General features: G+C 35.1%; 1 protein-coding gene across 2 annotated transcripts; it reads left to right on the forward strand.

The window, feature by feature from the left end:
* Nucleotides 1–8,150: 8,150 nt before the first annotated feature.
* LOC110873134 (protein PARTING DANCERS homolog) lies at nt 8,151–13,979 on the forward strand. 2 transcript variants are annotated; one of them, XM_022122056.2, is made up of 8 exons: nt 8,151–8,442; nt 10,503–10,561; nt 11,443–11,531; nt 11,600–11,695; nt 11,789–11,883; nt 12,565–12,605; nt 13,393–13,476; nt 13,571–13,979. In XM_022122056.2, the coding sequence occupies exons 1-8, from the start codon at nt 8,403–8,405 to the stop codon at nt 13,718–13,720; spliced, it is 654 nt and encodes a 217-aa protein (XP_021977748.1). In that variant the 5' UTR covers nt 8,151–8,402; the 3' UTR covers nt 13,721–13,979. The 2 variants fall into 2 exon arrangements, with proteins under 2 accessions (XP_021977748.1, XP_021977747.1); XM_022122055.2 differs by having other exon boundaries at nt 8,152–8,442; nt 10,503–10,627.
* Nucleotides 13,980–14,346: the final 367 nt, after the last annotated feature.

The following is a 14,346-nucleotide window of genomic DNA, read 5'->3' on the forward strand; positions in this document are numbered from 1 at the left end:
CAAGAACACTTCAAGCAAGCTTTCTGGGGGGATTCTGATCAACAAGGCCGACTCCTAGTGACCATTTAACATCTATAGGACTCTTGTAAGCCTTCAATTCGTTCTTTGATCCATTCTTGTTGTGTTAATTGCTAAAAGTCAAACTGGGTGTTCATAACCTTTGACTTTCTGATTAAACGGATTTCTTTCAGTAATTTCTCGAATTGAAACTTGTTATAGATTAGTATTTATGTGGGAAACAAACCCTCTAAAGGGTACTAACTGATTCCCACTACATGCATGCTTAATGTCGAGTCAAACCTAATTCTAAAAAGTCAACAGAAGTGATTTTTGCGAAAAATGACATGATTAATGATATAGATGACATGCAACCTGATTGATCATTGAAAATAACTTGTAACATATATATAAATGTGTTTTAATCATCATCAACTCGACACTCTATAGTATAGCCACGAATCGGAACCGAAAGTCTTGTAAAACGATTATTTCGTAGACTATCGATTCGGATTCGTACATGCATGTTCAAGATCTGTTTTGGAAAGTATTTTTGACTATTATTATTTCAGTTAAACTTTCTGGAACTTTCGTTGATTGAGTCTATGTTTAGCCTATTCGAATGCTTGTTTCCGGTTTATGCATAAAGTTGACTATTTTGCCCTTTTTGATTTAAAACGGGATTTTTTGGAAAAGTGAAAGGATAGAAATCTTTATTTTTATTATATAAACTTGCACCGAAAGTTTCGGATCAGTTGGTGGTCCAGATTGTGAGTTATGGCCATTAGCGTAAAACTATATTATAAATTTACATAAACGGTCCTTTTTGCGTAGAACCCGTTTCTGGCCACATTTTGACACGAAACTTTTTACCAACTGATTATATATAATATTCTGGGAATTTTGGTGATTTTTAATTAATTTTTGGCTGAACGGATCCTAGATCACCTAGCCATTTCGGCTTATGTCGGTTTTGACCGTTTTAGCCATAAAAAGAGTTTTACACCTCCGTTTGACCCGAAACCTTTTTCTACTGATTTTATATGATGAATAAATTATTTTAAGTATTCTGGAAATATAAAAATCTCAGATTTACTGTGAAAACCCGAAAACGCCCTTAAATCGTATTTTTAGCGTTTTAAGCGCTTAGTAAGCGTTATACTTGTTTTAAACCCACAAAACTTATACCTACTGATGTAAACCACATATTTTCATATAATAACAGTAAGTATGATATTTTGAACTCAGGTTTCCAGTTTTGGCATTTTTAGCCCTTGTGAAATTACTAAATTACCCCTACGGTGCATAGTTTGGTTTTAAATGATATATTTGGTATATGGGTCATACCCTACTGATATAATATGTTATATTAAGTATATTTACTGTATGAACCAGACCCGCAACTCAGATTTCTAATTTTACCCTTTTATTATCTTTTAAATGACCAAAATGCCCTTCTAAGGCATAAATTGAGTTTAAAATTATCCCGGGCAATATAGGACATAACTTACTGATATAATATCATATTCTAAGCATATTACTTCAGGAAACTTGCATTTGAATCTTTGGTCTACCCGTAACGCCGTTTTCGCGTTCGGTTCGGTTTACGTAACTAGTTTGCGTAAATTGACCGAAACGGGTCAAACAATATCATTTTTATTTCAAAATCCAGAATGTATTTAGTATACCCATATTATACAAGTATTCAAACTTGTCGGGTCTAAATCACATTCTATCCGGTCTTTCGCTTAATCGTGCGTAAACCGTATCATTCCTAAAACTAACCGGTCAAAGCTTAAGCTTAAATAAAAGGCCGTTAGGAATCTAATAGGTTAATTATAAACCTTTGTTCCAGATTAGGAAGCCCGGTAAAAGCTATCACCACTTATCGTTTGTGACTTATACTTGCTCAGGTAAATACATTTTGACTTATTTTCCCTATACGGGCTTGGGGTACGGTATTTAAAATACCGCTTGATCGGGCGCACAAGTCCTGCTCCCTATGGGTGTTCAGTCTTGAATAGCTTGTGTGATTTCGTTTAAACAGTCTTGTCTTACTTAAAGGCTTTGGGGGGTTATTGACCATGTCCCGGATATCCTTGGCATTATCTTACGAGATGGCCACGACCAGAGCACGGGGTGTAGGCGTACACCCGTCGTGTATAACTCTTTGATGTGGTGTGTCAATTAAATCTCTAGCCCGGACAGTAGATCCCGGGCCACCAGAGATATAAGTGCATGTAAATCGTTCACAAGTTTATATTATATAATTATCCCAAGTTAATAAAATATTTATGCCTTGTGCATTTAAATAAATTTTAAATCATTTTCAAAATGAGTCGGTTGATTTGTATTTACCAGTGTAAACTGACGTATTTTTCCCAAAAGATTAAGTGCAGGTACTATACGGAAATAGGCTGGCTGTTTCCTAGAGAGCGTCCACAATAGTCTCGCAAACTCGGACGACATTTATCTGTTGAACTATTATTTTATCTTATCTTATTGATCCGCCTGTGGATCCATTTCAACTACTGTGATATTTATTATTACGCTTTATTTAAAAGTTGAAATGTTTCTATTCTGCTTCCGCTGTGCATTATTATATTGTGTGGATTGTCTATGACGATGCCAACTACGTCACTGTACCCCACACCGGGCCCACCGGTGACACGTGGAAATTGGGGGTGTGACACTTTGTCAGTTCACTTTATTCTATACGGGCCGTATAACCTTATACGACCGTATAAACCATGTGTAAATAAGATGATACCATGTGGATTTATTAGGATCCTAAAAGAAACCCTTAATGAGTTAGTTGTGGAGTGGTAAGAGAGAAACATGGTGTTTCAAGTGACCCAGGTTCAATTTCTGTTTTCCAGCATTTAGTATCTGCGGCACCTGGTGATGATGGGAGACTAGGCGATTAGGTAGCGATTGCTAGTTCGATCCTTGAACTGAGCGGGTTTTACCTCACTGCACTATCGTGCCTTCGGGCGAGTGTTCATGGGCTTCGGTCTTAGGTGAGGGTTTTCTCCGGTTCGGAAGGCGAGTGTATCCCGATGTGGTGAATTTCGTCTGAAGCCCATTTGGAGAATTCGTTTACCGTTTAAAAAAATAAATAAAAATAAAAGGAACCACTTAGATGACATTTGTCATCATACTAGGTCATGTATCTTTTAATTTTCGTCCCAATCTTTTGTGAATAATTATTATTTAGTTTAATCTCTTCTAATTAATTATAGATCACTCTTCTAGTAAATATTATTTAGTTTAATTTCTTCTACTTAGTTATAGATAATTATGATTATTTAGTTTAAATTTATTGTATACTTCTCATTTATAATATTATTTATTTGGCTTTCTATATCATATTATCTTCATTGTTTACATTACCTAACGTGTCATATAAGGGTGCAAACGAGCCGAGCCGAGCCGAGCCTGAGCTCGAGCTCGTTTAACATATGAAAGCTTGAGCTCGATCTCGGCTCGATTCAAACCTTATTTCTAAAGCTCAAGCTCGGCTCGAAGGTAATTTTTCAAGCTCGACTCGTTTAATATTTATTAATTAATTTATATTAATTATAATTATTATTGTACATATAATTTAGTTATTTTTATATTTATAAAATGGTAATTATTATTATATAAATATATGTTTAATATATTAATAAAAAATATATAAACAGAAAGCTCGTTTAGGCTTGCGAGCCGGCTCGAGCTCGATAAGCGAAGCTCGGGCTCAAACTCGTTTACTAAATGAGCTTGTTTTTAGGCTCGGGCTCGAGCTCGAGCTCGTTTAAGCTCGACTCGTTCGAGCTTTTTTTCGAGCCGAGCTCGAGTAACTCGGCTCGTTTGCACCCCTAATGTCATATAACAGTTACAATTTTAATTTCCTTTTACCCAAATTATTACTTCTTTTTTGACAGACACCTACTTTTTATTTGTAATATACAACTTTACTCTTATTCTTTCGATGATGTAATTATCTCTAATAAACTTTAAACTTTTACCATGGTATATATAATGCTAGACATAAAATCGAAAAACATTTTGAATGGAATCAATAACTTAAGACATAATATAATTATATGTACAATATGCACCTTTTAATATAATAATATCAAACAAAAATTACAAATATAAAATCAGTGATTTTACTAACAATAACAAAGTGTTATTTTTTAAAATAATTCAAAAAATATATTTTTTACAGACACCTACTTTTTATTTGTAATATACAACTTTACTCTTATTCTTTTCGATGATGTAATTCTCTCTAATAAACTTTTACCATGGTATATATAATACTAGACATACAATCGAAAAACATTTTGTATGACATCTATAATTTAAGACATAATATAATTATAGAGTTTTTTTTCCCAAAAGAGTGTTGTATGAAAAAGTATTTGCCAATATTGTGTTGCGCTTCAAAAATATTTACCAAAATTATGTTTTTTTTTAAATAATTTGTTTTCTCACTCCTAATCTAATTGGTCAATCTGTAATTTTGGTAAAATAAAACATTGTATAATATTTAAAAAAAATGTTTCTTTTTTTTATTTAATAAACCCATGTTTTCTAATATTTTTTATTTTTAGTATATAAACAGATTTTAATTCATACAAATTTATGTCAAGAGAATGATACGGCATTTTTTTATATTACATTATTACCTGCAACTTTTTTCATGTTTTTGATAAATTCAATTTGTATATAACCTCGATTATGAGTAAAGATGATAACACTTTTAGGTGGTGTTTGTTTTTTGGCCAGAAGTACTTCTAGCCACTTATGTTTGCGCCGCGCAGACGCGCGCAGATGTTTGAACTCTGCAGCTTGTTTGTTTTCCGGATGATCTGCAGACCAAAAACGTCTGCCTAGGGGTGTGCATGGATCGGTTTGGGTCGGTTTTTACTATTATCCATAACCATAACCGCTAGTTCGGTTATGGAGTTTTGGTAACCATAACCATAACCAAACTTCGGTTATGGTTAATAGGTTATGGTTCGGTTTTGGTTAATTTCGGTTAAGTAACCAAACAAGGTTTGAAATAAATAGGGTTGTGCACGATTTGAACTTAGCTTGAGCCTATTTTATAAGATAACGAGACTAAACTTTTTGGTTAAACTACCAATTTAGAGTTTTTTTTAATAAGGTAATTCTCAAATAAAAACAATTATGGCCATAACACCTTAGTTCTTTATCAAAATAAATGACATCTATATCAAGATCATTTTGTTACTAACATATTTTTATCTTAGTAAAAACCCTCTATATGGTTTTGTAAAACACAAATCTATTATATAAAGTTAACATCACAATTTCGGTTCGGTTTCGGTTATATTCGGTTAACCAAAGCTTCATAACCATAACCATAACTGATTGAGCGGTTATACAAAGTTTCATAACCATAACCATTGGTTATATTGGTTATCGGTTATTAGTGGTTCGGTTATGTTGGTTATGGTTCGGTTATCGGTTATGGTGGTTAATTTGCTCACCCCTACGTCTGCCTCATCTCTTCCCCACGCAGACATGACCTTAAGTCTGCTGACCTCTTCTCACCTCTTCTCCTGCCCACAGACCTGCATCACCTCCACCACCACACATCTCCGCCACCGCCACCACCTCCACCACCACATCTCCGCCACCACCTCCACCACCACCACCACCACCACCGCCACCACCACATGCACCCCCACAAAACAAAAACCACCCAAAACCCCCAAATCGAAACCACCACGTCTCCGACACCACCTCCACCATCTCCGCCACCACTTCTCCGCCACCACCTCCACCTTCTTCCCTGCCACCGCCGCCGGTGCGGCTCCCAAAACCCCCAAATCGAACCCAGAGAGAGAGAGAGTGAGAGAGATACCGTAGAGAGAGAAAGATTGGAGACCGGTGGTGGTGGTTGAACGACGAAAACCCCTAAATCGAACCCAGATCAGAGATCGGTGGTGGTGGTTGAACCCAGAAAACCCCCAAATCGAACCAAACAAGCTGGTGAGATGACGGAGATCGGTGGTGGTGATGGTTGAACCCAGATCGGAGATGATGGCGGTGGTGTGAAGGCGGAGGTGGTGCGGCGGTGGTGGTCTGCAGATTGTAGAGAGAGAGTAGAGAGAGATCAATGTGTGACTGTGTGTTGTGTGTGTGTTTTAAACCTTAGAAGAGGTTTTATATATATAAAAAAAAAACAAACCATCTTCTCCTTGCAGACTGTAGACATTTGGTCCAACTCTTCTCCTGCAGATGCCTGCAGATGTAGTCCGCAGACTGCAGACCTTTTCCCGAAAAAAAACAAACAGCACCTTACTATTGAACTGCATTGTGAGATTATGTCATTTCAATTTATTTCATAACGTTTAATATACATAAATACATCACTTTTTTATGTTATCCATTTTCTAAATTCACTTTATGTGATTCTTTTAGTTTGTATTGACATGTTTCGATTAAAAGATGAATATCAAAAAAGTTATTGTAAAGAAGTAAATTACATAAAGAAAGTATAATACTAATACTAGTGATGTGATAAACATTGTTTTTAGATCAGATTCTGAGACTAAAAAAACCTTAAACATAGGTTTATTTAAAAATCAAATAAAATGTTAGAAATATATGTATATTTAATAAAAAAAAAGCAAATCATGTTTTCTAAATTATTAGAACAAGTGTTATTTTATTTAAGTATAGATTTTCCAATAAGATTAGGAATGTTATTTTATTTAAGTATATATTGTCCAATTAGATTAGGAGTTAGGGATGGCAATGGGTCGGGTTCGGGTCGAGTATTGGTAATCCCATACCCATACCCGGTTGTAAAATCGTGTTTCATACCCGACCCAATACCTGTCGGGTATTTGTCTGGTATCGGGTATACCCACGGGCATCGGGTATACCCATTAGTTCGTTAAAAGATATACATTGAGATTTCTAGATACATTTCTTTACTATTATAATTATTATATAATCTTATTTATACAACAACTATTATAAAGAAAAAATATCCATTACAAACATATAAGTTTTATCATAAATTAATAATAATTTTATTATACTTATACACTGTATATAATTCACGACATAGAAAATATAAATACTATTATCAAATAAATATACTAAAAGAAAATTTATTTTTTCACATTATGAACATACTAAAATAAATCACTCATAGACAAAGGTTAATGAAAAATAAAAACATAAATTAAAAAATTCGGGTATATAGTTCGGGTAAATGGATATGTGGTTTCGGGTAATCGGGTCGGGTATCACCTAATCCCGTACCTGACCCATACCCGCGAAATTTTTTAAAACTAATCCCATACCCGGCCCAATACCCATCAGGTATCGGGTATACCCGTCCCATTTGTGTCGGATTTCGGGTAACACTATTTTGTTAAATATTTTTGGACGAACACCATAATGGCAAATATTTTTTTTCCCACAACACTCTTTTTGGAAAAAAACTTCATAATTTAGATAGGCTTTTGTCAACCGGTACTGGTATCAAAAATCAGTACGGTTATCGGTACATAAAGGTAAAAACCGACACCAGCCTGGTACAGAAAACACCAAAAGTCGGTATCGAATTGATTTTGAAAATCTTTTAGTTCGGGAAATTCGGTACTGCTACCCGGTACCATTTGCTTATCCCTGATCACAGGTGTCGTATGAACAACAACGGTATCGTGCCATTTTTTTTATTTTCTTCAACTTTTAATGATTTCTTTTTTTAGTTTCAGGGGTAGGGATGAGCTCGGTGCCAACCAATACCGAATCAGTACTGGTACCGAAAATACCAATTACGGTACATGTATATGAAGGTAAAAAACGGTAGCGAACCGGTACCAGGAACGCCAAAAGTCGTACCGAATTGGTACTTAAGATCTTTCGGTTCGGCAAATTCGGTACCGGTATACGAACAACATTATTACCATACAACTTTTTTGGTTGATTTTCTTTTGGTTATCTTTTAGTGTTTTTTTTTTATATTTTCTTTTTATTCTTGTCAGCGGTTTCCGTGCGCAATGCGTTCATAGTGATTTCAAAACACATGTAAACACAGACTAAACAACAAAAGACGTTCGCCGCATAGCTATAGTAAAAAACTAGTTTGTTTAAAAAGTTATAGAATCGAAACCAAAACAACTCCACATTTGTTTACCGCGAATTCAAAAGTTGATAAAACCGTCCGATCTTCTTCTTCTTCTCCGTGATCGAAGCTTAGGGTTAATGATGTTGCCCTAATTCTCCATTTCTGTACTCATCGGAAGCTCGAGGCTCGTATTCTCCACTCATTCCGCTAGATTCTCACAATCCAGAAGCTCATACGAATCCGGAGTCGTGATTACAGTCCAATTAAATAAACAAACTCCATACGAATTTTAATTTTCTCAATGATTCCGGCACAGAACGACTATTCTGTACGTACTTCAGGTGATCTTCTTCTTCTTCTTTACTAGGTTAGGTTACTGCACGTTACTTGTTTGTTAATAATAATTGAAGTACTGTTAATTCCGTACGGAAGGTTAATTGCTAACATTAATCTTTCAGTGTAGATTCAAGTGACAGCTATGCAGTTATGCTGTTTCACTAGCTGTTTGTTTTGTGTCTTGCTTCAAATCTAGAGTAATTACGTGTTCAAATGCAACTGAGAGGGAGAATTTGATGCAATTTTGTGTAGATTTTGTTTGTATGAGCTGATTATTAGTGCTAGTTACTTGCCACATGCAACTGAGAGGGAGGATTTGATGCAATTTCATGTAGAAGTTGTTTGTATGAGATGATTAGCAGTGCTAATTACTTACCAAATGCAACTGAGAGGGAGAATTTGATAAAATTTCATGTAGAGTTTGTTTGTGTGAGGTGATCATCAATGCTGATTAGTTGGCAAAGCCCTAAACCTAGCAATGCACATGGTTTGGGTAAATTATCAGGGATTAGGTTATCTAGTTGCTTTTTTTTTATAATGTTCTACAGTTCTACTTGTATTTTCTGTTTAAATGTCAATTCGTTCATGTATACTTGGTTATAGCATGATAAATAGGGATGAGGTAATGTCAATGGCTTTAAAACTATTACGTTACACTAATATTGGTTTAGGCATCTTTGAGTTGAGAACATGGCCATGGAATTTACAGTCGAACTAAGGTCAGAGTCAGACTTGTTGTGGTGTATATAAGAGATACAATTTGGATGATCAGGTCTAATTCTAGGCATGTAAAGAAGTCTGGCCACTATGTAGTTATGTCAAGATTGATAATAGGATCCACCAGAACCATGAGGGACTTGGATTCACAGAGTATAGTTTGTTGTTGAACCCAAGATAATGTAGATGAACACCAGCTTGAGATATCATAATCTCTATCCCAAGATAATTATGGGTCCTAAGTTTGTAAGTTTATTTGTTCATCCAGAAGCCTACATGTAGCATTATAAACTGCATTGAGGTCAATGACAATGCCTTCAAAACTATGACATTACGCTAAAATTGGTTTAGGCATCTTGTGTTGAGAACATAGCCATGTAACTTACAGTCAACCTAAGGTCAGACTTGTCGTGGTATATATTGGATTTAGAATTTGGATGATCAGTTCTAATTCTAGGCATGTAAAGAAGTCTGGCCACTAGCATATTGTAGAGAGCTACAGTGATGAAACCAGGCTGTAGTAAGATTGATAGTAGGATCCACTGGAAGTCTGGAACCATGAGGGACTTAGATTCATAGAGTCCAATTTGTTGAACCATATACATGGCATACACCCTATGACGTAGATGAATAACAGCTTGCGACTTCATGATATCTATCCTGATAATACTTTATGTGGACTACATTTGTAAGCTCATTTTCATCTGGAAGGCTATATATGTAAGTACTAGTGGTATCTAATTATCTATTCCATTATCCATACACACCATTGCAATGCATATGGCTTTGAGTGATTTATGTATACTTCTTCTTCCAAGTCTCCATGCAAGAGGGTATTATTGACATAGGTTAATCTACTTCCCAGTTACCAACAATTTTTGTGGTACACATATCAATAGAGAAGATTCTTTACAAACTTGTTACAGACGTGGCACTCCTACTAACATAGAATGTTTTCTTAAAAATACTATACAATATGTATCCTTCTTGATTTGAAGATAACCAATTGAACTTTATTGTCCTTGTAAAAGTATGTCTAACATAAAACAAGTACCATAAATTATTAAGATGGAAATATTCAGGAATGACATTACATGTAATCTCATGAGGTGTGTTGTTTGTTATTGTCAGTAAAGACTTGCTATCTGTGAGCTATGTGTTTGTTAGAATACAAGTGCCATTTGAATACGATAACATTAATGTTGTTTCTAACCTTGATATGATTATCAATTTTCACCACTTCAAAATATATGCTCAATGAGAATGATAAGGAAATTATGGAGGTTCTTCGAAGCTTCTTTCTATAAATTACTAGTGGCATCACCGTTTTATTTTTGCTTAAATGTAGGTGTTGGCGGGGTTTGCATGATGAGCACCAAATGGAGAGACGAACAACATCCATCCTTCGTAAACTTTATTTCCTCCTTCCTGAGCGCAAATTCCTTTCGGTTAAACATTGTGCCAATTGCACCAGTAATGTTGATTTTACTAGTCAACTTTCTTTCATCAGTTCTGTGTAGAGGTGGCAAGATCTGACCTGTGTATATGGAAATGGGTTAATATAGTTGTATACTGTTAATAACAGTTTAAACGGGTCAAATGTAGAATAATGCTTAAAATCCAAATTGGTCGAATGGGCTATGCGAGTTAAATGTGTCAAAAGTTTCCTAACTTGTTGACATATGCTTACAGTGTACTACATCATTTTATTAAAAGTTTTATCTAATTGTTTTAATAATATAGTCTTGTAATATCATTTAATATGTTTCTTATTTACAAGTGCAAAGTAGTGGTGCACAAAATAACTGGTTAAATAACCGTAACCAGTTATTAACTGAAACCGTAATCGGTTAATAACCAATCGATGAGTAACCGATTAGTGGTTATTTTTAACCTTAGGTTAGTAACCGGTTAGGGATTTTTTTTTAGAAATAACCCGTTATTTTTAACCGGTTTTAACCGATGTACCGGTAACCGGGAAAAAAAAAACTGAAAAATGAAAAAAACTTGAAAATAAACTGTTGTTAACCAAACCGGTTAAAGTGAATAACCAAACCAGTTAAAATAATAAGCGGTTAAAGCAAAAAAGAGAAAATAACCACCTAAACTGGTTACTAAAATTAACTGAAATGTGCACCTCTAGTGTAAAAAGTGTCAGCAGGTCAACCAAACCTGAACTGGGTCGTTTTGACCCGCATATAAAAATGACCCATTTTGACCCGTTTTGCCACCTCTAGTTTCGTATCCCTTCAAGTCTGCCTTAAATTTTGAACTTTTACATTTTTCAGGATTTTATTTTTAACTGTGGGGGTGTATCAGTAGCTTTCATTTTCATGATAAATTACGACTGCAACAATCCGGGGCCCATTTTCAGCAGGTAGCTGGACATTTTGTTTTTCACGTAGCTCCATATCATACATCTTAATCTTATGTTAGTTAATACAGAGCTGAAAAATTGAAGAGTCAGTTTGGACATTTGTATGTGGTGGTCATCCTTCCAACAAAGGAGCAGAATGACTCTTTTGTACACTCGTATTTTAGGTGATCATAAAAAATTGTCACACTCTTTTATCTTTCACATAATCCAGGTTTAAATGATTACAAAAAACATGAAAGTGTTCTTGTTTGATTTAGATATGGTATGGATATCGGTAGGCCAACTTTTGTTCCAGTACTGGATCTGGAAATGGGCTTTGAGAAGATTGTAAGAATAGCACATGCACGTGGTGGTAAATTTCCATTCTTAAAAGTAGAGTTGGTAATTTTGACCCGTTTACTTTTGATTAGGTGAAAAAATAGCTTAAAAGAAACTAGTCAAATGGGTCGAAGTCGCAGAAAGAATAGATTATTGTTAATAACTAGTGAGTTACCACCCGCGCTCCGCAACAGGTTCGAAACATAGATAAAAATAAGCAAATCACAGGAGTCAAAGTTGTTTGTGTTTTAGTTAAGGGGGTAAACAATGTCATTATTAAAGTTGAGGAGCTAAACATGTCATTATTAAAGTTGAGGGGCTAAAGTTGTTTATTATTAAAGGTGAGGGGCTAAAGTTGTTTTAGTTAAGGGGCTAAACATGTGAATATTTGAGGGGCTAAATATGTCATTATTAAAGTTGAGGCGCTAAAGTTGTTTATTATTAAAGTTGAGGGGCTGAAGTTGTTTTAGTTAAGGGGCCAAAACATGTCATTACCAAAGTTGAGGTGCTAAACATGTCATAGTTAAAGTAGAGGGGTTAAAGTTGGTTAATGCCAAAGTTGAGGGGCCAAAGTTAGTTGATGTGACAAAATAGCATATTTATAGTTTATATGATATTTGTAATCATGTTTGACCTGAGCAGTATCAATGGGCCCATTTTGACTGGCAAAATTTTCGCTTATCATAATACACAAGCTTTCTTCTCTGTATTACAGTTTGCAAGAGGCAGGATGTGGTATCCAAATTGAAAGCTGAGGTAAGCTTCTATTCCATTCTTCTTTTCCTTTTCAACCTTTTTATAAAAACAAAGTACGTGAATGGTCCCTTTGGTTCGCACTTTTTAACGAATTTAGTCCCTAGCTTTTTCCAAAAATACATGGATGGTCCCGGTGGTATGCACTTTATAACACATTTAATCCCTAACTTGGACTTGCTAAAACCTTTAGATTTGTTGGTTGGGGACTAAATGCGTTACAAAATGCAAACCACAGTCTGTGTACGTTTTGAAAGCTAGGGACCAAATCCAAAATTTTGGTAAACCGCAGGGACCATCCGTGTACTTTACTCTTTTTAAGATGCATGTTATTAGTCTAGACGTGGAAATATTGACCCATTTACTATGAACGGGTTGATTCGACCGGGAAAACGGGTTGAAAGCTGACTAAAGTAGTTTTTAATTAATACGACCTACTAAATCACTTTATTAAATAGGGAGAATTACCTTGATAATTTGCTATTTACCCAACTAAACTTTATAATTAGCAAATACAATCGCTCTAATTTCTGAACACTTAAACTCTCATATTTAGCCAATTTTAAAGTTTTATCAAAACCAATTTACTATATGACATTTATACCCTTCTCCAGTTTTGTAATTATACATTTTTGTAATCATGCTTAAAACAAATTATTTATTTGAAGCTCTCTGAAAATGGGTCAAAGAGTCAACCAGCCTGACCCATACAAATTACCTGTTTTGGCCCAACTCGACCCGTTTGACCCAGCCCGACTCATACAAAAATGCTTCCTTTCTTTTCTTTCAGAGGGAGAGGTCAGTTCAAGGCATGGATGTGTTTCTCAGAGTAGTCTCTTCTATCCCCCATGTTGAAACTCATGATGCCAATGCGGTATTAACATCACCGACTTTTAATACCATGCATTTATGTTTTTAAACATGCTTTGAAACATGTTTTTACTGTGAACACTTTTCTCTGGCAACAGCTAATTCAAACCGTAGGATCAATCGAAGCAATAGCTAAAGCATCAAAAGAGAACATTCTGGAACACACCGACATTTCCTCAGAAAAAGCCGACATGATTTCAAGATTCTTCAGAGATCCCAAATTCTACCTTGGCCCCAAAATTAGTTGACGGATATACACGCACGCATACTGATACTACGGTAGATATGCAACTTAGATACACTATACACAAGAAAGACATTGCTTATACAGTCTTGTCATAAAAAGTTGATGCAACTTTTATGCTATTTGTAGATATTTAGAGTTTGATATCTGAGTCTATTGTAAGTTTGTAAAAACCATTTTCTGTCATTGTCTGGTTGACCTTTCTGTTTTGGATTTGTGTAATCATGTTGGTGGATAGTGAGTGTTAAATGTTGATCATGCTATGATCTGTTTGCTTTAGTCTATAGATAAGTGTCATTGACAATCTTAGATGTTGATCATGGTAGCCCAAAAGAGTGTTCTCTGCCTCTCCGGAGATGACAACGGGCAGGTTTTGGTCCCATATTTGATCTCATACTCATCAGGTATCAACTACTTATTCACCCGTTGTGTTCACGGGTTTTCTCCTGGTATCGTGTATACCCGTTTATGATCTTATGTGATTAAAAGTTACCAATTGAGATTCTCGTTACTCAAAGCTCTCATCTTTGACTTCCCCTAGAAACCGATTTAAAATATCGAATAATGAACTACATTTCTAAAAGTTCTATAGCTTTATTAATTTCAAGTTTTTAACAAATTCAAAAGTAC

Source organism: Helianthus annuus, chromosome 2 (genome assembly GCF_002127325.2).
Source record: "Helianthus annuus cultivar XRQ/B chromosome 2, HanXRQr2.0-SUNRISE, whole genome shotgun sequence".
Taxonomy (NCBI): Eukaryota; Viridiplantae; Streptophyta; class Magnoliopsida; order Asterales; family Asteraceae; genus Helianthus; species Helianthus annuus.